Source organism: Parasteatoda tepidariorum, chromosome 9, assembly GCF_982258835.1.
Source record: "Parasteatoda tepidariorum strain Cologne lab strain chromosome 9, Ptep-v5.0, whole genome shotgun sequence".
NCBI classification, from domain to species: domain Eukaryota; kingdom Metazoa; phylum Arthropoda; class Arachnida; order Araneae; family Theridiidae; genus Parasteatoda; species Parasteatoda tepidariorum.
Genome location: NC_141763.1, coordinates 77,902,972 through 77,927,218, shown reverse-complemented (window position 1 = coordinate 77,927,218; position 24,247 = coordinate 77,902,972). Strand labels below are relative to the sequence as shown.

Genomic DNA, 24,247 nt, shown 5'->3' with positions numbered 1-24,247 from the left:
CTAATATTTGATGAATCACGCGCACACGCGAGCGGAATCATAGCTACCACTTGAGATCACATTTTTGGTCATCTTCCGTTCAAGGAAACACAGAACACTCGAGAAAATCGCCAGAAAACGAAATCAATTCGATCATATGATGAACCTTTATCAATCCTCAATGAGACCGACAAGCAGCAAGCAAGTAGGGCAACACAGCAAGCACTTCCTGTAAATCCGCAAGAAGCTAATTGTTGATGGTAACACACGGTAGGCGAAAACGAAACCAAAACAGCGAAGACATCAATTCTTTAACGGCGATTCCGGTACAACGGTGTAGAGGCAACGTCTGGACCCATTATGAAGGAATGTCCCGAAATTCTCATTCTTTTAGTCAGGATATCTGTTTCACGAGCAACGCCGGCATCTCCTAAAACTTCATTCCATTATTTTCTTCTTTCCTTTTATATTTATATATTTTTTACTTATTTGAAAAAAGCATTTTTTTAATGGAGCCAGTGAAAAAAAAAAGTGCCAAACCAACTGCAAAATTTATCCTGCTAGGCTTGAAAGGGTAGCAGTCATGGTGAGTGATGTTAGGCCACGCAGATAGCAGTTGGAAGGCAAAAAATATTTTATTAACTTCACATAGTATATTTAAGACATTTTCTAGCAAAGGCGGAGCTCAAAATCGCACTCAAAAACTGTGTGCTTAAGTTTTTATCTTAGGGAAAGTAGCAAATGAATTTCCCTCTATTTTGTTATATTTGAGGGGAAAAGGGAAGTGATAAGGATTACTATTGGTTTATGAAAGAAATCTAGCGGTTCCCACACAGAGCATAGGGAGATATGTCCTACTCTTAATTAAATGCATAGTTGAGCCAAAAATAGATTTAAGAACAGGATGTGGCTTTTAAAAGTGTGAGAAAGAATTTGGAATAGAATAATTAATTAGGAATAAAGTAGGAGTTGTTTCATAGCAAAGAAACTAACATAAAAAGATTAATAAAAGCTTTTTATGTTACATATATATATATATATATATATATATATATATATATATATATATATATTGCCCTTGGCCAAATTATTAGACGCATTATAAGATTATATTTAAAGTCTTAATTATTAGGTGAAACTATATTGCTTTATTGTTTTTACGAGACTGAAACCGGTTTGCACTTGTTGACTCGTTCCTGTATCAATTGATTAAATTAGACAATGTATAATATAAATTCGATTGGATAAATTAGACGATATATTATATAAATATGGTATATTTATTACATCAGAAATTGTATTAGTATATTATAATAATTAGACCTAATTATTAGAAGCACTGTAGTGTTTTAACAATTACCATGTTTTGCGCGATTTTTTATGCACTACTTTTATATTTAGACATACATGTAATGGGTTTTTATTTAGGAGATTTTTTACATACTTCCTATTTGTATTTATTTCTAACGTTGTTTTATTTTTCTTTAAACTCACTTTGTTAACATTTTTCTTTTTACTATTCTTTTTTTCTTTTTTTTTATGCCCAAATTTTTATTTTCTTCCTTTCTTTTTGTTTTTCTTAGATTTGAAATTTTTTTCTTTTCTATCTACTTTCTTTTTATTTATACTTTTTCTTTAATGGTATTTTTATTGCAATTATTAACCCGGATTTCAGGAAATATGTAAAGACAAATTGCTTTTATAATCAGAAAAGGTGATCAGTCTTCTCAGATTTTGCATTACAACCTGTTTAACACAATCGCTAATTGAAATCCAAAACAACTTTCAAATTTAATATGGTATTAAGGTAAATCAGTTTTTAATTTTTGACTGATCTAGCTATTTTCCTTATTTTTAATCTGAAGTGCAAGTTTGGTTAATTTGCAAATTACCTTTAATTTCTTTTTTTTTTTTTTAATTATTTATATCTTTCTTTCTTTCTTTTTGGACATAATTTTTTTTTAAAAAATTTTAGTTTGGACATTTTTTAAAGTACTACCTGTATCAATATTTAACAAGATAGTTTTATTTGTCATATTCGGGTATTTGTCACTTTTATAGTTTTCATCTTTATTTTGTATGTATCCGGATACTATTAATTGTCAATTTTGTGGTTGGTCACTTTCTTGTTTAGGCTGGGTTTGATTCTCAGTCATAAAAGAATTAGGTTTGTTTATACAATTTTGGCCCCAATGATAAGCATTGGTTATACCAAGCTTATCACAGTATTTACATGGCTTAGGAGGCAACTCCTGGGAAGCCTGGGCGAAATGACTAGTTTGTTGTTTATTTCTTTGAAACTTTTCATTTTGAATTCTAGGTCTAAATTGGGATTGTTGGTTATAACTTTGACTAGGCCGAGAAAAATTTTGATTTTGTCGAGGATTATAATTTGGATTACCTGAGTTGTTAAAGAATGGCCGCCTTGGTGCCCAGCCTTGATATTGTGGTCTATACCCATTAAATTTGGATTCTGGTAATTTTTGTTTAGTTTCAGTTTGGGGTAAGACCGTAGGTACATCATGAATTAATTTCGAAACAATAGTGAGCCATTCAATTGGGGTTTTAGGTTCTTTTAAAACCAAAAGTGTTTTGATTTGGTGGGGCAAACCAATAGATAGACCCCCAATTATATGATCATTACTTAAATTTATTTTTCGACCCAACTCTACCTTTTCGGTAAAATATGAATTTAGGTCTTTAGCTTGGCCAGAAAATTTTAAATTTTGAAAATCATTAAAGCCAAAGGGAGGTGAAAAATAATGCTCTCTAAAAATTTCAACTATTTCTTGATATGAATTACAATTAAGACAGTTATTAATATACAATTTCAAAGCTGAACCTTTAATGAATTTTTGAAAATTTCTAACTTTCCATTCGTCATTACATTTAGCATCTAGAGTTTGTTTTTCGAAATGTTTGAGCCAGGATGTGAATTGAACACCAATGTCAGGCTCAAAGACTAGTATGTCTGGTTTATCCTGTACACTTTGATCCATACTTAATTTTTGTAAATTATCACTCAATTCTTTTTCAGAATTATCTGTATTGCTTTTAGCGTTTTCATCCATGTTAAAATTGTAGTTTTTGCCACTCCGTAAGGGCATTCAAATAACCAAAATAAATTTCATTAACTAAATATAACATTTAAAAGAAAAAAAAATTAAATTTATGAATAGCACATATTTTGCTTTTTTAAACACCATAATAAAATAAAAATTTAAATTTCACTTCTACAATCAATATAATATACACTGTGATATATAATGCAATATAAAAAGTGATTCCTTAAATAATAATTAAAACTATAATCATACTGAATCATAAGTGGAAAAAAAATATGTGATAGCACTAAATTTTAATATCATTATTTAATTTAAACAAATAATATTATAAACCATTGAATAATAGCATCAATAAATGGAACTATTATCAAAATATAAATATTAATAGATAAATATAATATTACCGGAATAAATATTTGGAACAATAAACATAAAATTATATGTTCCTATTTCAATATATGAGCGTAAATGATTCAAAAGTATTCACGTTTAAAAACTTAAACTTTTGAGAGTAAATACCAATCACATCTGTAATTAATCACCAATAAATCACTTCTAATATTTGATGAATCACGCGCACACGCGAGCGGAATCATAGCTACCACTTGAGATCACATTTTTGGTCATCTTCCGTTCAAGGAAACACAGAACACTCGAGAAAATCGCCAGAAAACGAAATCAATTCGATCATATGATGAACCTTTATCAATCCTCAATGAGACCGACAAGCAGCAAGCAAGTAGGGCAACACAGCAAGCACTTCCTGTAAATCCGCAAGAAGCTAATTGTTGATGGTAACACACGGTAGGCGAAAACGAAACCAAAACAGCGAAGACATCAATTCTTTAACGGCGATTCCGGTACAACGGTGTAGAGGCAACGTCTGGACCCATTATGAAGGAATGTCCCGAAATTCTCATTCTTTTAGTCAGGATATCTGTTTCACGAGCAACGCCGGCATCTCCTAAAACTTCATTCCATTATTTTCTTCTTTCCTTTTATATTTATATATTTTTTACTTATTTGAAAAAAGCATTTTTTTAATGGAGCCAGTGAAAAAAAAAAGTGCCAAACCAACTGCAAAATTTATCCTGCTAGGCTTGAAAGGGTAGCAGTCATGGTGAGTGATGTTAGGCCACGCAGATAGCAGTTGGAAGGCAAAAAATATTTTATTAACTTCACATAGTATATTTAAGACATTTTCTAGCAAAGGCGGAGCTCAAAATCGCACTCAAAAACTGTGTGCTTAAGTTTTTATCTTAGGGAAAGTAGCAAATGAATTTCCCTCTATTTTGTTATATTTGAGGGGAAAAGGGAAGTGATAAGGATTACTATTGGTTTATGAAAGAAATCTAGCGGTTCCCACACAGAGCATAGGGAGATATGTCCTACTCTTAATTAAATGCATAGTTGAGCCAAAAATAGATTTAAGAACAGGATGTGGCTTTTAAAAGTGTGAGAAAGAATTTGGAATAGAATAATTAATTAGGAATAAAGTAGGAGTTGTTTCATAGCAAAGAAACTAACATAAAAAGATTAATAAAAGCTTTTTATGTTACATATATATATATATATATATATATATATATATATATATATATATATATATATATATATATTGCCCTTGGCCAAATTATTAGACGCATTATAAGATTATATTTAAAGTCTTAATTATTAGGTGAAACTATATTGCTTTATTGTTTTTACGAGACTGAAACCGGTTTGCACTTGTTGACTCGTTCCTGTATCAATTGATTAAATTAGACAATGTATAATATAAATTCGATTGGATAAATTAGACGATATATTATATAAATATGGTATATTTATTACATCAGAAATTGTATTAGTATATTATAATAATTAGACCTAATTATTAGAAGCACTGTAGTGTTTTAACAATTACCATGTTTTGCGCGATTTTTTATGCACTACTTTTATATTTAGACATACATGTAATGGGTTTTTATTTAGGAGATTTTTTACATACTTCCTATTTGTATTTATTTCTAACGTTGTTTTATTTTTCTTTAAACTCACTTTGTTAACATTTTTCTTTTTACTATTCTTTTTTTCTTTTTTTTTTATGCCCAAATTTTTATTTTCTTCCTTTCTTTTTGTTTTTCTTAGATTTGAAATTTTTTTCTTTTCTATCTACTTTCTTTTTATTTATACTTTTTCTTTAATGGTATTTTTATTGCAATTATTAACCCGGATTTCAGGAAATATGTAAAGACAAATTGCTTTTATAATCAGAAAAGGTGATCAGTCTTCTCAGATTTTGCATTACAACCTGTTTAACACAATCGCTAATTGAAATCCAAAACAACTTTCAAATTTAATATGGTATTAAGGTAAATCAGTTTTTAATTTTTGACTGATCTAGCTATTTTCCTTATTTTTAATCTGAAGTGCAAGTTTGGTTAATTTGCAAATTACCTTTAATTTCTTTTTTTTTTTTTTAATTATTTATATCTTTCTTTCTTTCTTTTTGGACATAATTTTTTTTTAAAAAATTTTAGTTTGGACATTTTTTAAAGTACTACCTGTATCAATATTTAACAAGATAGTTTTATTTGTCATATTCGGGTATTTGTCACTTTTATAGTTTTCATCTTTATTTTGTATGTATCCGGATACTATTAATTGTCAATTTTGTGGTTGGTCACTTTCTTGTTTAGGCTGGGTTTGATTCTCAGTCATAAAAGAATTAGGTTTGTTTATACAATTTTGGCCCCAATGATAAGCATTGGTTATACCAAGCTTATCACAGTATTTACATGGCTTAGGAGGCAACTCCTGGGAAGCCTGGGCGAAATGACTAGTTTGTTGTTTATTTCTTTGAAACTTTTCATTTTGAATTCTAGGTCTAAATTGGGATTGTTGGTTATAACTTTGACTAGGCCGAGAAAAATTTTGATTTTGTCGAGGATTATAATTTGGATTACCTGAGTTGTTAAAGAATGGCCGCCTTGGTGCCCAGCCTTGATATTGTGGTCTATACCCATTAAATTTGGATTCTGGTAATTTTTGTTTAGTTTCAGTTTGGGGTAAGACCGTAGGTACATCATGAATTAATTTCGAAACAATAGTGAGCCATTCAATTGGGGTTTTAGGTTCTTTTAAAACCAAAAGTGTTTTGATTTGGTGGGGCAAACCAATAGATAGACCCCCAATTATATGATCATTACTTAAATTTATTTTTCGACCCAACTCTACCTTTTCGGTAAAATATGAATTTAGGTCTTTAGCTTGGCCAGAAAATTTTAAATTTTGAAAATCATTAAAGCCAAAGGGAGGTGAAAAATAATGCTCTCTAAAAATTTCAACTATTTCTTGATATGAATTACAATTAAGACAGTTATTAATATACAATTTCAAAGCTGAACCTTTAATGAATTTTTGAAAATTTCTAACTTTCCATTCGTCATTACATTTAGCATCTAGAGTTTGTTTTTCGAAATGTTTGAGCCAGGATGTGAATTGAACACCAATGTCAGGCTCAAAGACTAGTATGTCTGGTTTATCCTGTACACTTTGATCCATACTTAATTTTTGTAAATTATCACTCAATTCTTTTTCAGAATTATCTGTATTGCTTTTAGCGTTTTCATCCATGTTAAAATTGTAGTTTTTGCCACTCCGTAAGGGCATTCAAATAACCAAAATAAATTTCATTAACTAAATATAACATTTAAAAGAAAAAAAAATTAAATTTATGAATAGCACATATTTTGCTTTTTTAAACACCATAATAAAATAAAAATTTAAATTTCACTTCTACAATCAATATAATATACACTGTGATATATAATGCAATATAAAAAGTGATTCCTTAAATAATAATTAAAACTATAATCATACTGAATCATAAGTGGAAAAAAAATATGTGATAGCACTAAATTTTAATATCATTATTTAATTTAAACAAATAATATTATAAACCATTGAATAATAGCATCAATAAATGGAACTATTATCAAAATATAAATATTAATAGATAAATATAATATTACCGGAATAAATATTTGGAACAATAAACATAAAATTATATGTTCCTATTTCAATATATGAGCGTAAATGATTCAAAAGTATTCACGTTTAAAAACTTAAACTTTTGAGAGTAAATACCAATCACATCTGTAATTAATCACCAATAAATCACTTCTAATATTTGATGAATCACGCGCACACGCGAGCGGAATCATAGCTACCACTTGAGATCACATTTTTGGTCATCTTCCGTTCAAGGAAACACAGAACACTCGAGAAAATCGCCAGAAAACGAAATCAATTCGATCATATGATGAACCTTTATCAATCCTCAATGAGACCGACAAGCAGCAAGCAAGTAGGGCAACACAGCAAGCACTTCCTGTAAATCCGCAAGAAGCTAATTGTTGATGGTAACACACGGTAGGCGAAAACGAAACCAAAACAGCGAAGACATCAATTCTTTAACGGCGATTCCGGTACAACGGTGTAGAGGCAACGTCTGGACCCATTATGAAGGAATGTCCCGAAATTCTCATTCTTTTAGTCAGGATATCTGTTTCACGAGCAACGCCGGCATCTCCTAAAACTTCATTCCATTATTTTCTTCTTTCCTTTTATATTTATATATTTTTTACTTATTTGAAAAAAGCATTTTTTTAATGGAGCCAGTGAAAAAAAAAAGTGCCAAACCAACTGCAAAATTTATCCTGCTAGGCTTGAAAGGGTAGCAGTCATGGTGAGTGATGTTAGGCCACGCAGATAGCAGTTGGAAGGCAAAAAATATTTTATTAACTTCACATAGTATATTTAAGACATTTTCTAGCAAAGGCGGAGCTCAAAATCGCACTCAAAAACTGTGTGCTTAAGTTTTTATCTTAGGGAAAGTAGCAAATGAATTTCCCTCTATTTTGTTATATTTGAGGGGAAAAGGGAAGTGATAAGGATTACTATTGGTTTATGAAAGAAATCTAGCGGTTCCCACACAGAGCATAGGGAGATATGTCCTACTCTTAATTAAATGCATAGTTGAGCCAAAAATAGATTTAAGAACAGGATGTGGCTTTTAAAAGTGTGAGAAAGAATTTGGAATAGAATAATTAATTAGGAATAAAGTAGGAGTTGTTTCATAGCAAAGAAACTAACATAAAAAGATTAATAAAAGCTTTTTATGTTACATATATATATATATATATATATATATATATATATATATATATATATATATATATATATATATTGCCCTTGGCCAAATTATTAGACGCATTATAAGATTATATTTAAAGTCTTAATTATTAGGTGAAACTATATTGCTTTATTGTTTTTACGAGACTGAAACCGGTTTGCACTTGTTGACTCGTTCCTGTATCAATTGATTAAATTAGACAATGTATAATATAAATTCGATTGGATAAATTAGACGATATATTATATAAATATGGTATATTTATTACATCAGAAATTGTATTAGTATATTATAATAATTAGACCTAATTATTAGAAGCACTGTAGTGTTTTAACAATTACCATGTTTTGCGCGATTTTTTATGCACTACTTTTATATTTAGACATACATGTAATGGGTTTTTATTTAGGAGATTTTTTACATACTTCCTATTTGTATTTATTTCTAACGTTGTTTTATTTTTCTTTAAACTCACTTTGTTAACATTTTTCTTTTTACTATTCTTTTTTTCTTTTTTTTTTATGCCCAAATTTTTATTTTCTTCCTTTCTTTTTGTTTTTCTTAGATTTGAAATTTTTTTCTTTTCTATCTACTTTCTTTTTATTTATACTTTTTCTTTAATGGTATTTTTATTGCAATTATTAACCCGGATTTCAGGAAATATGTAAAGACAAATTGCTTTTATAATCAGAAAAGGTGATCAGTCTTCTCAGATTTTGCATTACAACCTGTTTAACACAATCGCTAATTGAAATCCAAAACAACTTTCAAATTTAATATGGTATTAAGGTAAATCAGTTTTTAATTTTTGACTGATCTAGCTATTTTCCTTATTTTTAATCTGAAGTGCAAGTTTGGTTAATTTGCAAATTACCTTTAATTTCTTTTTTTTTTTTTTAATTATTTATATCTTTCTTTCTTTCTTTTTGGACATAATTTTTTTTTAAAAAATTTTAGTTTGGACATTTTTTAAAGTACTACCTGTATCAATATTTAACAAGATAGTTTTATTTGTCATATTCGGGTATTTGTCACTTTTATAGTTTTCATCTTTATTTTGTATGTATCCGGATACTATTAATTGTCAATTTTGTGGTTGGTCACTTTCTTGTTTAGGCTGGGTTTGATTCTCAGTCATAAAAGAATTAGGTTTGTTTATACAATTTTGGCCCCAATGATAAGCATTGGTTATACCAAGCTTATCACAGTATTTACATGGCTTAGGAGGCAACTCCTGGGAAGCCTGGGCGAAATGACTAGTTTGTTGTTTATTTCTTTGAAACTTTTCATTTTGAATTCTAGGTCTAAATTGGGATTGTTGGTTATAACTTTGACTAGGCCGAGAAAAATTTTGATTTTGTCGAGGATTATAATTTGGATTACCTGAGTTGTTAAAGAATGGCCGCCTTGGTGCCCAGCCTTGATATTGTGGTCTATACCCATTAAATTTGGATTCTGGTAATTTTTGTTTAGTTTCAGTTTGGGGTAAGACCGTAGGTACATCATGAATTAATTTCGAAACAATAGTGAGCCATTCAATTGGGGTTTTAGGTTCTTTTAAAACCAAAAGTGTTTTGATTTGGTGGGGCAAACCAATAGATAGACCCCCAATTATATGATCATTACTTAAATTTATTTTTCGACCCAACTCTACCTTTTCGGTAAAATATGAATTTAGGTCTTTAGCTTGGCCAGAAAATTTTAAATTTTGAAAATCATTAAAGCCAAAGGGAGGTGAAAAATAATGCTCTCTAAAAATTTCAACTATTTCTTGATATGAATTACAATTAAGACAGTTATTAATATACAATTTCAAAGCTGAACCTTTAATGAATTTTTGAAAATTTCTAACTTTCCATTCGTCATTACATTTAGCATCTAGAGTTTGTTTTTCGAAATGTTTGAGCCAGGATGTGAATTGAACACCAATGTCAGGCTCAAAGACTAGTATGTCTGGTTTATCCTGTACACTTTGATCCATACTTAATTTTTGTAAATTATCACTCAATTCTTTTTCAGAATTATCTGTATTGCTTTTAGCGTTTTCATCCATGTTAAAATTGTAGTTTTTGCCACTCCGTAAGGGCATTCAAATAACCAAAATAAATTTCATTAACTAAATATAACATTTAAAAGAAAAAAAAATTAAATTTATGAATAGCACATATTTTGCTTTTTTAAACACCATAATAAAATAAAAATTTAAATTTCACTTCTACAATCAATATAATATACACTGTGATATATAATGCAATATAAAAAGTGATTCCTTAAATAATAATTAAAACTATAATCATACTGAATCATAAGTGGAAAAAAAATATGTGATAGCACTAAATTTTAATATCATTATTTAATTTAAACAAATAATATTATAAACCATTGAATAATAGCATCAATAAATGGAACTATTATCAAAATATAAATATTAATAGATAAATATAATATTACCGGAATAAATATTTGGAACAATAAACATAAAATTATATGTTCCTATTTCAATATATGAGCGTAAATGATTCAAAAGTATTCACGTTTAAAAACTTAAACTTTTGAGAGTAAATACCAATCACATCTGTAATTAATCACCAATAAATCACTTCTAATATTTGATGAATCACGCGCACACGCGAGCGGAATCATAGCTACCACTTGAGATCACATTTTTGGTCATCTTCCGTTCAAGGAAACACAGAACACTCGAGAAAATCGCCAGAAAACGAAATCAATTCGATCATATGATGAACCTTTATCAATCCTCAATGAGACCGACAAGCAGCAAGCAAGTAGGGCAACACAGCAAGCACTTCCTGTAAATCCGCAAGAAGCTAATTGTTGATGGTAACACACGGTAGGCGAAAACGAAACCAAAACAGCGAAGACATCAATTCTTTAACGGCGATTCCGGTACAACGGTGTAGAGGCAACGTCTGGACCCATTATGAAGGAATGTCCCGAAATTCTCATTCTTTTAGTCAGGATATCTGTTTCACGAGCAACGCCGGCATCTCCTAAAACTTCATTCCATTATTTTCTTCTTTCCTTTTATATTTATATATTTTTTACTTATTTGAAAAAAGCATTTTTTTAATGGAGCCAGTGAAAAAAAAAAGTGCCAAACCAACTGCAAAATTTATCCTGCTAGGCTTGAAAGGGTAGCAGTCATGGTGAGTGATGTTAGGCCACGCAGATAGCAGTTGGAAGGCAAAAAATATTTTATTAACTTCACATAGTATATTTAAGACATTTTCTAGCAAAGGCGGAGCTCAAAATCGCACTCAAAAACTGTGTGCTTAAGTTTTTATCTTAGGGAAAGTAGCAAATGAATTTCCCTCTATTTTGTTATATTTGAGGGGAAAAGGGAAGTGATAAGGATTACTATTGGTTTATGAAAGAAATCTAGCGGTTCCCACACAGAGCATAGGGAGATATGTCCTACTCTTAATTAAATGCATAGTTGAGCCAAAAATAGATTTAAGAACAGGATGTGGCTTTTAAAAGTGTGAGAAAGAATTTGGAATAGAATAATTAATTAGGAATAAAGTAGGAGTTGTTTCATAGCAAAGAAACTAACATAAAAAGATTAATAAAAGCTTTTTATGTTACATATATATATATATATATATATATATATATATATATATATATATATATATATATATATATATATATATATATATATATATATTGCCCTTGGCCAAATTATTAGACGCATTATAAGATTATATTTAAAGTCTTAATTATTAGGTGAAACTATATTGCTTTATTGTTTTTACGAGACTGAAACCGGTTTGCACTTGTTGACTCGTTCCTGTATCAATTGATTAAATTAGACAATGTATAATATAAATTCGATTGGATAAATTAGACGATATATTATATAAATATGGTATATTTATTACATCAGAAATTGTATTAGTATATTATAATAATTAGACCTAATTATTAGAAGCACTGTAGTGTTTTAACAATTACCATGTTTTGCGCGATTTTTTATGCACTACTTTTATATTTAGACATACATGTAATGGGTTTTTATTTAGGAGATTTTTTACATACTTCCTATTTGTATTTATTTCTAACGTATTTCATTACAATGTTAACCCATTGATGCTCGAACATTAACAAGTGTATATCGGTTTCAGTTGCGTAAAAACAATATTGCTGTATAAGTATCACCCATTAATTAAGACCTAACATAGAAGCTTATATTGCGTCGAATATTTTTTGCCAGGGACTGTATATATTAAAGGAAAAAAAAAACAGAATGTTTGTAGAAATAATTTCCCTGAAGCACATTCCCTCAAACCACTCATTTGCAAGATCTGTAATCCTTAACATTTATTTTCTTACATTTTAAATAGTTCGCGTCCTTACGTTTGCATTCTTGACTTCTATTAAGGCTCTAAAACATATTCTATTAATGTTGCTATCAAATGCTTGGTTTTCTAAAAGAAACTTCTTTGTTGCTATCTTTGTTCTCACTTAAAAACTTCTTTCATTCGGAAAGTACTTAAAAACTATCACTTTGTTTATTCCTTCGCTGAGATTGGCGGAATTTTAAAGATTACACAATTTAAATTAAAGTTCTGTTGGATTAAAATAAGCATCTTTCCATAAGAAATCTCAATTTTATCAAAATTAAAGTCCAAAACTTCTTTACACTAAATTTTTAAATTAATAGAAAGTGGAATGTCTATTCTAAAATTTCAAAGCATAAAGAACTGTAATGTTAACAAATCTATGAGTTAAAAAAATTATAAACATTTGCTTTCAAAAGTGACTTAACTAAGAAATACTTTCAGAAAATGAATTTATTTTAAATTCAAAATAATGTAGCTTAAATAAGAAACTTCCTCACTGTAACTTCCAAAAGTTGTCCAAGAATTCTAATTTCGAACTACTGTTTCTTTATATATGAAGTATAATTTAAACATATTTAAACGAAGGTAATTTATACATGAAGAATGAAGTTAATTTATTTACAGTAAATAAGCAGTTGTTTTATCAGATACTTATTACGAAATATCTGGGCCGTGATAGACTGGTCGGTAGGGAGCTGGTTCGTGGGTTCGAACCCCGCCGGCCGAAAACTCCCTCCTTAGTAAAGTGACTGATGCACGATAAATCTGTCGAGTCGCAAAAGTCCTCCATGTTCCCCTAACAAATCAATAACTCTGGGTGTACTGGATTGGAGATTGAGTGTTCTCTGATTCAGGTCAAAATTACCATGACCTGAAATTACTATGAATGAATGGATGCATGAATGGGTCCGCCTTATAAACTGGCGCGACGTATGGTGCGGTAGAAGTCGAATTCTTGGCCATAGATGGCGCCACTGGAAAGCAAGAACAATCGCACCCCCTCTGCCTAAATAGACATACGTCAACAACAACAACAACATTACGAAATCTAAAAGCTTTCAGACAGCCATGTTTCGTAACTTCAATAAATTTGTAATAAAATAATAATTTTATTTGGCTTAAGGTACCTAGAACGTTTAACTATGAATCATTCGAATAGTAACAGGTGAATAAAAGCAGTTGAGAATTAAAAGCTTTTAAAAGCAAAAATACAGAAAATAAATCTTTAATTGCAATTTCCAGTCAACATACATAACCGAACATTTTCAACTCAAGACTGTTTTAAAAGTTGTAACAGAATATTAATAAAAAAAATTGAATATTTAATTATTAATTATGTTGATTACAAAGAAGAACAATTTTAAATGTGACGAAGTTTTAAATCTTGATGGAATATTTTAAGCCTCACATAGGATTTTGAACTAGTTTCAACCGGACAAACGTGGAACCTTCATCAAAAATTTTCCGCAAAAAGGGATCCTTCACAAATCATTTTATCTTAAAAACAGACCCTTTATAATTAATTTACTATTAAAAATAGCTCCTACAAGAATTTTTTTTTGAAAAAAGTCTCAATGACATCGATAATTTGTTATTTTAAAAGTATAATTTTTTAAAAAGATATTTTTTTAAAGAAAAAAGTAATACCTTTATTTTCACAAAAACAGAACTTGGCAGTAAGAACCCGATTCTATGGCAATTTCAGATTCAGAAAATGAGCAGGTTTTTAATAAAAAGTCTGAACAGACCACTAGTTCTTGCTATTATGAAGAAATTCACAATTTTTTACAGAAGGATTGTCACAGCAAATTCACGTGACAGGCTATAACTTTTTCCTCCCATAATTGCTGCTTTTAATTATAAAATTTCTGATAAATGGCTATGTAAATCACTTCCTTTGAAAACGGAACTTCACTTCCTTTGCTTTTTCCTTTACATTTTAATCAGGGAAAGTAGAGTATTGTTTTGTTTTTTAATGCACGTGTGCTTTTTAAAAAAAATTTAACATGAGTGTGGATGATAAAGCTTTCGAATAGTGATCAAATAATAGCGAACTGATGTACTAGATCGGTTGTTAGTTTACGTCTCATTGCGAACATATTGAAACTTTTTAAATGCGATTTTCATTCATTAAATAATTCCCGAAATGTTCAAATTCGTGAGTTATGTGTATTTTTTATTTCCTTTCGATTCAAACTACCTGCAGTTCTATCCGTTGGAAGCATTTTGATCCATACCAAAGGCAAAGTAAACTTAAAATGTTCTGGAATTTTCCGTTTTAGAAGTCTTGGTTTTGTTCTTAATGTCAAATCATTCTATCACATAACAACTTTTTACTCTCAAAATATTATTTAAACAAATATTTTAATTGCATGTAAATAAAGCGAATCGAAGATTAGCTAAAAGAATTTTTGATAACTTTGAAAAAAATACAAGGAATGAATTAAAAAATATATTTCTTAAAAAAAAAACTATGTAATGAATGAAATGTTGTGCTGAAAATTAATTAAAATTGAACGAATAAACTACGGAAATGAAATATTAATGAGAGTGCTTTTTTTCACTAATATTACAAAAAAATTTCATTTATTAGTGTAAATCATTTGCGTCAGATAATTTTCTTTCCGAAGATCAAATATCTCAGAATACATAATATAAATATCATAAGAATACAAATCATAGAAAATTAAATGACTATTTATAATACAGTACTCATGATTTAGAGGGATGTTAGGGAAATGTCTTGTCATGGATAATTAAATATCCCCGATTTTACAAATTTGATAAGAAAAACTTCTTTAAAAAATAATAAAAATTTACGTACAATAGACCATATTTAATTTCATTATTACTCAAGGAAGAAAAAGTACGTAATTAAAAAAGAAAATATATATATATCTTTGTATATAAGAATAGAGTGGAATGATAACACATAGCCAATCACAGAAGACTTCTGGTTAGTAACGCACAAAACAGCCAATCAAAATTGAGAATGCATGTGTGTGAAAAAGTAATAATTTTTAATAATGCCGTCTGCAGAAATGTTATAACTAAATTTAACAGCTAAATCTTGATGCGATTTTTATTTTGTATTGAATGTGTGAAATATATTGAACAGAGTTTACTTTAAAATACTTATATCTTTTATAAAAAATGGATCACCGTGAATATCTTATACGATATCACCAGCGACAAGCGACATAGACCTGAACAAAATTTAGCAGCACAAAATTACCTGGAAAGTAATCGTAGTGCTATCAATACGCGTAGGTGGAATACGCGGCGAAGAAACGCTGAAGAGTCAAGACGTTTAAATGAAAACGAATAATATGGAAAAGAAATTGATAAAAAAATGTTGTATATAAGGAGATTTTGTAAATAATTTTTAATTTTATCATTGTTTTTCCTTACTTTTAATTATTTTTTACTTACTTTCAAAAAATCGTTCAGCCAGAAATATTAATTAACAGTTCCTATTTGTTTGAGATATTTCTTAAATAACGCATAAAAGTGCAAATCATTGGTACACAAAATGATGAAAAATGTACATAGCTAGGTTTTGTGAATATTCAGAAATCTATTCGCGATCGCTGTCCACGCCCTCATTGGCGAAATTGTAATGCGCCAAGCGTAGCTTTCTAGCGTTCTTTTCTCATTCAATAAAAAATTACCAAACGTTACAGTCCATTTGACTCTATTAGCTCCGACATCTTTGGTCCTAGCGACCTGGAGCGGAACCAGCTCAATATGAGCACAATTAACTCAATAACAAGTCTTAATCGCCAACGTGGGGCAATTAAAACAAAAATAAACAAAATCCAAAAATTTTTGGAAGAACATTCAACGCTGCAGGATGCAAACGCCGCTGCCATCATTCTCAAAAAGAAATTGAAAGTAGGTATGGAACTGCAAGCATCGATATCAGAACTGATTAAAGGATATACGCTACTTCCGGAAGAAATTGATCTAAAAGACAATCTAGATGTTGCTCAAGATATAGAAGATGAAATCGAAGAGATAGAGGTAAAAATCAACATTTTACTCTCTAAAATTGATTTTAATAAACCTAATGAAACGGAATCAAATGCTTTATGTACCAACATATATAAAATTCCTGATTTACCATTACCTTTCTTTTACGGAAAATATGAAGAATTTCAAAATTTTAAAATTCAATTTAATTCTATTATTGGAAATAATAAAGAGTTGAGCGACACGCAACGATTGTGCTATCTTAAAAGCTGCCTCAAAGGCGAAGCAAAACGTCTTGAGTCAGCCCAAGATACATTTGAATCTTTATGGTCTTCACTTGAAGATAGATACGAGAACAAACGAGCAGTTATCGATTGCCATGTTAATAAATTATTAAATTTTTCAAGAGTCCCTGACTCTCCTAATCAGCTCATGCAATTAATCGATAACACTAAATGTAATTTACGAGCGTTAAACTTGCTTGAATTTAAATCAAATGAACTATCAGATACATTGATTATGCACATTTTATTCCAAAAACTCGATCCAGAAGTTAGAAAAAGTTTTGAAATGAAATTGTCGAAAAACGAAATACCCAAACTAGACAATTTTCTAAGTTTTTTGGAAGAACGTTCTAGAATTATGCAAGGTCTTAATATTAAAGAGGAAAGAAAGAAGCCCCATTTTAGTTCAAGGCCAAATACAGAGAAAATGTATTTAATTAAATCGAAATTGAATAACCCATGCTTATTAGGTTGTAGGGAAAGTCATAAACTTTATAAATGCGATAAATTCAAACGAATGAGTGTAAATCAGCGAATTGAAATAGTAAAAACTCATAATTTGTGTTTTTCATGCTTAAATAAGCACTTTCCTAATCCTTGCATGTCTAAATACACTTGCTTTTGTAAAAGCAAAGATCATCATTCTTTACTTCATGAAAATATGAGAAATGAGTCATTTACATTTGATACAGCAGTAGAAGAGAAAAGGGAGACAGACATCTTGTCACCCCTCTCCCCTCCTTTCACTCCTTCGAACACTTTGTTTACGAATAAAAACGAAAATGCTAATTGCGTGATTTTAAACACGGCGGTTGTTTATATTAAAGATGGGCAGGGAATATTTAGACCATTAATAGCCACTTTAGATAGCTGTTCAAGTTCAAATTTAATAAGCAGTAGAGCTGCTAATTTATTGGGTTTAAAGAAACAAAAAACATATGTTCCGATTTCTGGTGTTAATGACTCGTGCATTACAGCTAAATCATTTGTGCGTACCGAGTTAACAAATGAAGAAAATAATAAATGTTATTATTTAGACTTGTTAATAGTTCCAAAAATTGCGGTTCTTCCACCCACATTTGTAAACATATCGAATTTAAGTTTATCTGAAAAAATCAAACTTGCCGATAATAATTGGAATAAACCAAAACGAATTGATGCTCTTTTAGGAGCAGAATTATTCTTCGAACTATTGGGTACGAATAAAATTAAAATTAAAGATTCCCAATTAATATTAATTGAAACGTTTTTTGGTCATGTTGTATCGGGAGTTGCGAACAACTTAAATTCTAATTTAGAGAAAATTAACGATTCGTGTTTTTTACTTGTTGAAACCGAAAATCTTGATAAGGCGTTAACTTCCTTTTGGGAAAATGAAGATGTTAACGAAACAAAAACTCCCGTCAGTTCAGAATTAAATTATTGCAACGAACTTTTTGAAAACTCGTTTTATCGAAAAACTAATGGGAAATATGTAGTTCAGATGCCATTTAAGAAGGATATTAGTGAAAACAACATACCGTTGGGAGATTCAAAACAAATTGCTGAAAAAAGACTTAATCAGTTATGGAAACGTTTGTCAAGTAATCCTGCAATGAAAGAATTGTATGTTTCGTTTTTAAAGGAATATGAACTTTTGAACCATATGGAAAAGATAGCAGACAATTCTGATTTTGATGACAGTTATGGATATTTCCTTCCTCATCATGGTGTCTTAAAACCAGATAGCAAAACTACTAAACTTAGAGTAGTGTTTGATGCAAGCGCCAAAACTACAAATGGCTGTTCCTTGAATGATTTGTTATGCAAGGGTGGAGTGATACAAGATGAACTGTTCTCTATTATGCTTCGATTTAGAAAACACATCTATGCCTTCACCGCAGATATTGAGAAAATGTTTAGACAAATCGAAATACTGCCTTCACAAACCAAATTTCTAAAAATACTCTGGAAAAATCACGAAAGTGAGCCTACTGAATCCTACAGACTTAAAACCGTTACGTATGGCACAGCATGTGCTCCTTACTTGGCACAGAAGACTCTTCAACAATTAGCAAAGGATGAAGAGAAGGATTTTCCTTTGGCATCGAAAGTTGTTATGGAAGAATTTTACATGGATGATTGCCTTACCGGTACTTCTAATTTAAATGAATGTATTAAGCTTCAGCAAGATTTAACAGAACTACTTAGAAGGGGAGGAATGAAATTACACAAATGGTGTACTAGCTTTGATTCACAAGACACAGAATTGGGAGACTTTTCGTTTGATCGTGACAGTAATGCAACAGTGAAGACTTTAGGGATGCGATGGAATAATAAAAGGGATACATTTCTCTACAAAGTTGCAGTTACGGAAAAATCAGATGTTACTAAGAAAGATGTTTTATCTCAAATTGCCCGTTTGTATGATCCTCTTGGTCTACTTGGTCCAGTCATCAGCAAAGCGAAGATTTTTATGCAACGGCTTTGGTTGCACAAGCTAGACTGGAACGAAAGGTTACCATCCCCTATTGCCCAAGAGTGGACTTTGTTCATTAAAACACTTCATAGTATAGAAACTATTCAAGTACCTCGTTGCGTTTTGAAGGAGACATTTTCCACACTTATTCTGCATGGTTTTGCAGATGCCTCAGAAAAAGCATTTGGAGCGGTAATTTACTTACAGACAATTGCAGATCCTGATGAATCTTTCAGCCAGCTTCTTTGCAGCAAGTCACGTGTAGCACCAATCAAGACTATGACTATTCCTAGATTGGAACTGTCTGCGTGTCTACTCCTTTCAAAACTTGTGAAAAAGGTTGTAGAGGCTATGAAACTTAAATTTGATCATATCAAACTCTGGTCCGATTCAACTATTGCGTTAGCATGGATCAATACTTCGCCTCACCTTTTAAAAACATTTGTGAGTAATAGAGTCTCACAAATCCAACAACTTACGTCTAATTGTGATTGGGGACACGTACCTTCAGAAATGAACCCAGCAGATATCATTTCCAGAGGCTCAGACGCTACAACCCTTGGATCCAATAAACTGTGGTGGACAGGTCCCGATTTTCTAAATAAAGACAATTTTCAAGTTGAAACTCATTTCAGTGATGAACTCTTTTCTACCGAGCTGAAACCTATAGCGACTTCACTAATGACTATAAAAAATGACTCTTTTATTGATAAATGCCTAAGTGTTACAAATAATTTTCTGAAACTAATAAGAATTTTAGCCTTTATTTTTAGGTTTCTTTCAAATTGTAGAAATGTTAATAAATTTAGGGGTCCTCTCAAAGTAGAAGAATTAGATAAAGCCAGAAATGTTATTATAAAACAGGTGCAAGGTGAGTACTTTGTTGCAGACATCTCAGCCTTAAAAAAAGGTAAGCCTGTTCCTGTAAATAGTAAATTGAAATTTTTGAATCCATTTTTAGATCAGGATGGTTTGCTCAGAGTTGGTGGTCGGTTGACCAATTCTAATTTGAATTATAATTCTGTTCATCAAATAATATTACCACCTGGTCATAAACTTTCTAAGATTATTTTTTCTTACTTTCATTTGAGAGATTTGCATGTTGGTCCTCAAGGACTATTAAATACGGTAAGACAAATTTTTTGGCCAATTAGTGGCAGAAAATTAGCTCGTCAAGTTGTGCATGATTGTGTGCAGTGTTTTAAAATAAGGCCAACAGTCTCTTCTCAAATAATGGGTGATCTCCCTCCTGAGAGGGTGGTTCCTAGCCCACCCTTTTCGAACGCAGGACTTGACCTGTGTGGTCCATTTTGGATTAAATATCGTAACCAGAGAAAGGGGTTATATAACAAAGTATATGTAGCTATTTTCATATGCATGGTCACTAAAGCTGTACATTTTGAATTATTGTCTGATTTAACAACTAGTGCTTTAATAGCTACACTTAAACGGTTTTTTGCCCGCCGAGGTAAAAGTTGTACTATATCTTGTGACAATGCGTCCAATTTTGTTGGCGCTTCGGCTGAGATAAGCAAATTCTTAAAGTCTTTAAATGCTAAAAAAGATAATTTATCTGGTTTCCTTTCATCGGAGCAAGTACGATGGAAATTTCTACCCCCTCGTTCACCAAATTTTGGTGGATTATGGGAGAGAGGAGTCGGACAATTCAAGTATCACCTTAAAAGAACCATTGGTTCTACGAAATTAACAATGGAAGAATTTCTTACTATAACTATTCAAATAGAAGGTATACTTAATTCTCGTCCTCTCTCTCCTATGTCATCTGATCCAGAAAATTATGAAATTTTAACTCCTGGACATTTTTTAATTGGAAGAGCAATTAATGCACTTCCTGAGCAAAATTTGATTGATTTTAAAGAAAATTTGCTTAACCGATGGCAGAAAACTCAAAAAATTGTTCAAACAATATGGAAAAATTGGTGTAACTCTTATCTCAGTCATTTACAACAAAGATCAAAATGGTTGTTTCAAAAACAAAATGTAAAACCAGGTATGATGGTTCTGGTAAAAGAAAGCAATTTACCTATATGTAAATGGGTTATAGGACGAATTTCCGAAATTATCACCGGTAAGGATGATAATGTCCGTGTGGTTTTCGTACGCACACCTCATGGAATTTTCAAAAGAAGCATTTCAAATATTGCGGTATTACCAATTGTTAACAATACTTAAATTTATATGTTGAATTCAAAATGTGAAAAAATAATTGTATTAATATTGCTTAAATTTGTATTTTGATTGTTGTTATTTTTATGATTATTGAAACATTCAAATGTCAGAATATTTCAATGGGGGCCGGGATGTCCACGCCCTCATTGGCGAAATTGTAATGCGCCAAGCGTAGCTTTCTAGCGTTCTTTTCTCATTCAATAAAAAATTACCAAACGTTACAGTCCATTTGACTCTATTAGCTCCGACAATCGCAACGAACTATAGGGGGCGTTGTTGTATGAGACGCATACCTGCGATTTCTATATGAACAGTCATTCAGTTACTCTGGAGACGTCGTTAATGTAGCGTGTAGCATTGCAACGTTCCTTCTTTAATGTGGCTTATTAAATTTAAAAAAGAAAAATGCTTGATATTCTTTCTTGTACAACCGAAAACAAAATGGTATCTCTTTTTATTAGAGAAGGAATATCCAAAACACAGCGGAAAAATATTTGCACATTAACAGAAAAAAATATGTATATTCTTATAAGAGTTAAAACCTAATGCCCGAGAAATAGTATTACTAAATTTAATGATATAACATGAAAGGCGCATTTAAACTTCCCATTCTATAGTTTTAAGAATCATATTACTTCAAAAATTAAAATGAACAAAAAAGTATACATAAGCCTCATAATTTTATGAAATTTAATTTTGTAAACAAAGTTTTTTGACAACAATTTTTATCAAAAAATTTCAAGTTTCAATAAAAATCATTATTTAGAAACTAAGAAACGTAAAATAAAGAATGCTGACGAAGCAAAAACAAAAAAACAATTCTTTTTTGTCGCCATTTTTAGTGCTACGAAAATTCGTCTTTGGGATTTGCCAAAAACAAAACAAGATGCAATTTTATTTTTTCAGGAGGGAAATATTTTACCGAAAAAACGAAAATGTACCAATTCCCACAACATGAAACTTTATCTTGGTAAACGTACGTTTTGGTAATGTTATTTCATTTGGAATCTTATTTATCAGAGTTCATATGGCGATATGATTGTTTTGAATCTATGCTAAACTCTATATCGGCTCATTTTCCACCGAAATCCGATTGACTATTTTTATTTTAAATAAAGTGTTTTATTTTATGAATTGTCGCAAAAATTTCAAGTGTAGATTGGCGGCAATTAAAAACCGCCAAATCTGTAGCGGCGGTGGCGTTAATACGTAAGTACCGAATTTTTATTCCATACTTTTCTGAATCATATTACTTCAAACATTGGAATATACAAGAAGTATACATAAACACATAATGTTATACCATTTAACTTTTCAAAAAAAGTATTTTGAGAACAATTTTTATCAAAAAATTATAAACTAAAAAACGGAAAATAAAGAATTCTTAGGATAAAAAAAACGATTTTAAGAATTCTTTACATTGAAATAAAAACTTTCATATTGTTTCTTTTTTTATTATTCTTATAGTTCTTAATCAGACGTATAAAACCATTCTGTAGAGAACCATTATCAAATGAAAAAAAATATTTACAAGCAAATTTTTTATTGTAAAAATCATTGCACTTACCTGATTTATAATTCCCGGAGAATTCCAAAATGATAAGTTCCTTGTTTGAAAACTTTATTCTCAAATAATAGATACATAGTTTACCCTTCATTACTTTTAGATAACATACTACACAGCAAAATTTTATAATTGATATGAATTTGAATATGTAGCTAACAACAGAATAGCTGAATTCTAGTTGAACTTATTCTTTCAAAACTAAAAAATACTTACCAAGAAAACGATTTAAATTAATTAAGAATCAGCACAAATGGCACTATTTCAAGTAACTTGGATAATTTTTTATTGTTGTTTTCCGAATTATATGGATACAGAAATATATACTATTCTATAACGAAGAAGAATATGCTATAACTATTACAATTCTGTATGTTCTGAATTCATATTTATTCACTGGAATGACGAAAGCAATGTTGACTTCACTTTAATTCGTAATGAATTGAAGACAGAAAAAATGCATTTTACCTTAATACACACATCTGTAACAGTATCCGAAATCGGAAGTCATCAGTTGCAAGTTTGTTGATAATAGAAATTAAAAATTATTTGGAATTTTTCTTCAAATGTTTGGCGTGTTCTGTTCCTGAAAGATTTACTAATATTCTGGAGATTTTTTTCAAGTTCTTCGGCCATTTCCTTAGGGAAATTTTGTTTCTTATTTGCTGCTAAAAAATGGCGTCTGATTCTGTCAATGACTTTGATGGAACTAAATGAAAACGTGATAAATTAATGTCTGATATTTACAGGCTCCCGCTAGACGGCGTACTCGAGCGTTGCGATCGCGAATTGCAAATAAATTTTAATTTTATTGTCTTCACCTTATTTTTTATAACAATTCAGACAAAAATGTTTCTTGATCATTGATAACATAATTATTTAATTTTAAATTTTTTTTATTAGCATTCAATATGACAAAAAAATTAAATTGCTTAATTTAATTTGTCGAATTTCAGTTACACATGTTTTTATTATATAATTTGCTTTTTGTCTGATTGAAACTAAAATATTTTGTTAGTTGACAGTATGGAAATTAATTGGGCAATTACTTGCAATGGTTTTTGCTTTTGAAGTATTACTCAGCATCAACTTATTAATATTACATGTTTTAATTTGTTTGCCATATTTTAAAGTTTTTTTCATTAGGATTTAATTGTTTTCAGTTTAAAATTTATGTTTTTTTTTTTGGGGG

General features: G+C 30.2%; 2 protein-coding genes and 1 long non-coding RNA gene across 5 annotated transcripts in view; 2 read left to right on the top strand and 1 right to left on the bottom strand.

Annotated features, from left to right (window-relative positions):
• The window catches only part of LOC107438049 (uncharacterized), a 58,004-nt gene that overhangs the window by 20,764 nt on the left and 12,993 nt on the right, over window positions 1-24,247 (bottom strand). The window contains exon 1 of one of the 3 annotated variants that reach the window (XR_015429361.1): window positions 14,235-14,374. The exons of the other annotated variants lie outside the window; for them this stretch is intronic. This is a non-coding gene — a long non-coding RNA (uncharacterized LOC107438049). Of the gene's footprint in view, window positions 1-14,234; window positions 14,375-24,247 lie in introns of those variants that run through there. 3 annotated transcript variants of the gene reach the window in all.
• Window positions 1-24,247, top strand: part of LOC107447883 (testican-3-like) — a 45,861-nt gene that overhangs the window by 11,516 nt on the left and 10,098 nt on the right. The window lies entirely within an intron of this gene.
• LOC147804261 (uncharacterized) lies at window positions 16,335-21,494 on the top strand. Its single transcript, XM_087151477.1, has 4 exons — window positions 16,335-16,610; window positions 18,195-19,876; window positions 20,093-20,172; window positions 20,263-21,494. The coding sequence occupies exons 1-4, from the start codon at window positions 16,335-16,337 to the stop codon at window positions 21,492-21,494; spliced, it is 3,270 nt and encodes a 1,089-aa protein (XP_087007603.1).

Excerpts from the sequence above, each read along its gene's own strand:
- LOC147804261 (XM_087151477.1), top strand. The coding sequence starts at position 16,335 with ATGAGCACAATTAACTCAATAACAAGTCTTAATCGCCAACGTGGGGCA. Across the intron at positions 16,611-18,194 it reads ATGAAATCGAAGAGATAGAG|GCGTTAACTTCCTTTTGGGA; the intron begins GTAAAAATCAAC and ends AATCTTGATAAG. Across the intron at positions 19,877-20,092 it reads ACCCTTGGATCCAATAAACT|AAATGTTAATAAATTTAGGG; the intron begins GTGGTGGACAGG and ends TTCAAATTGTAG.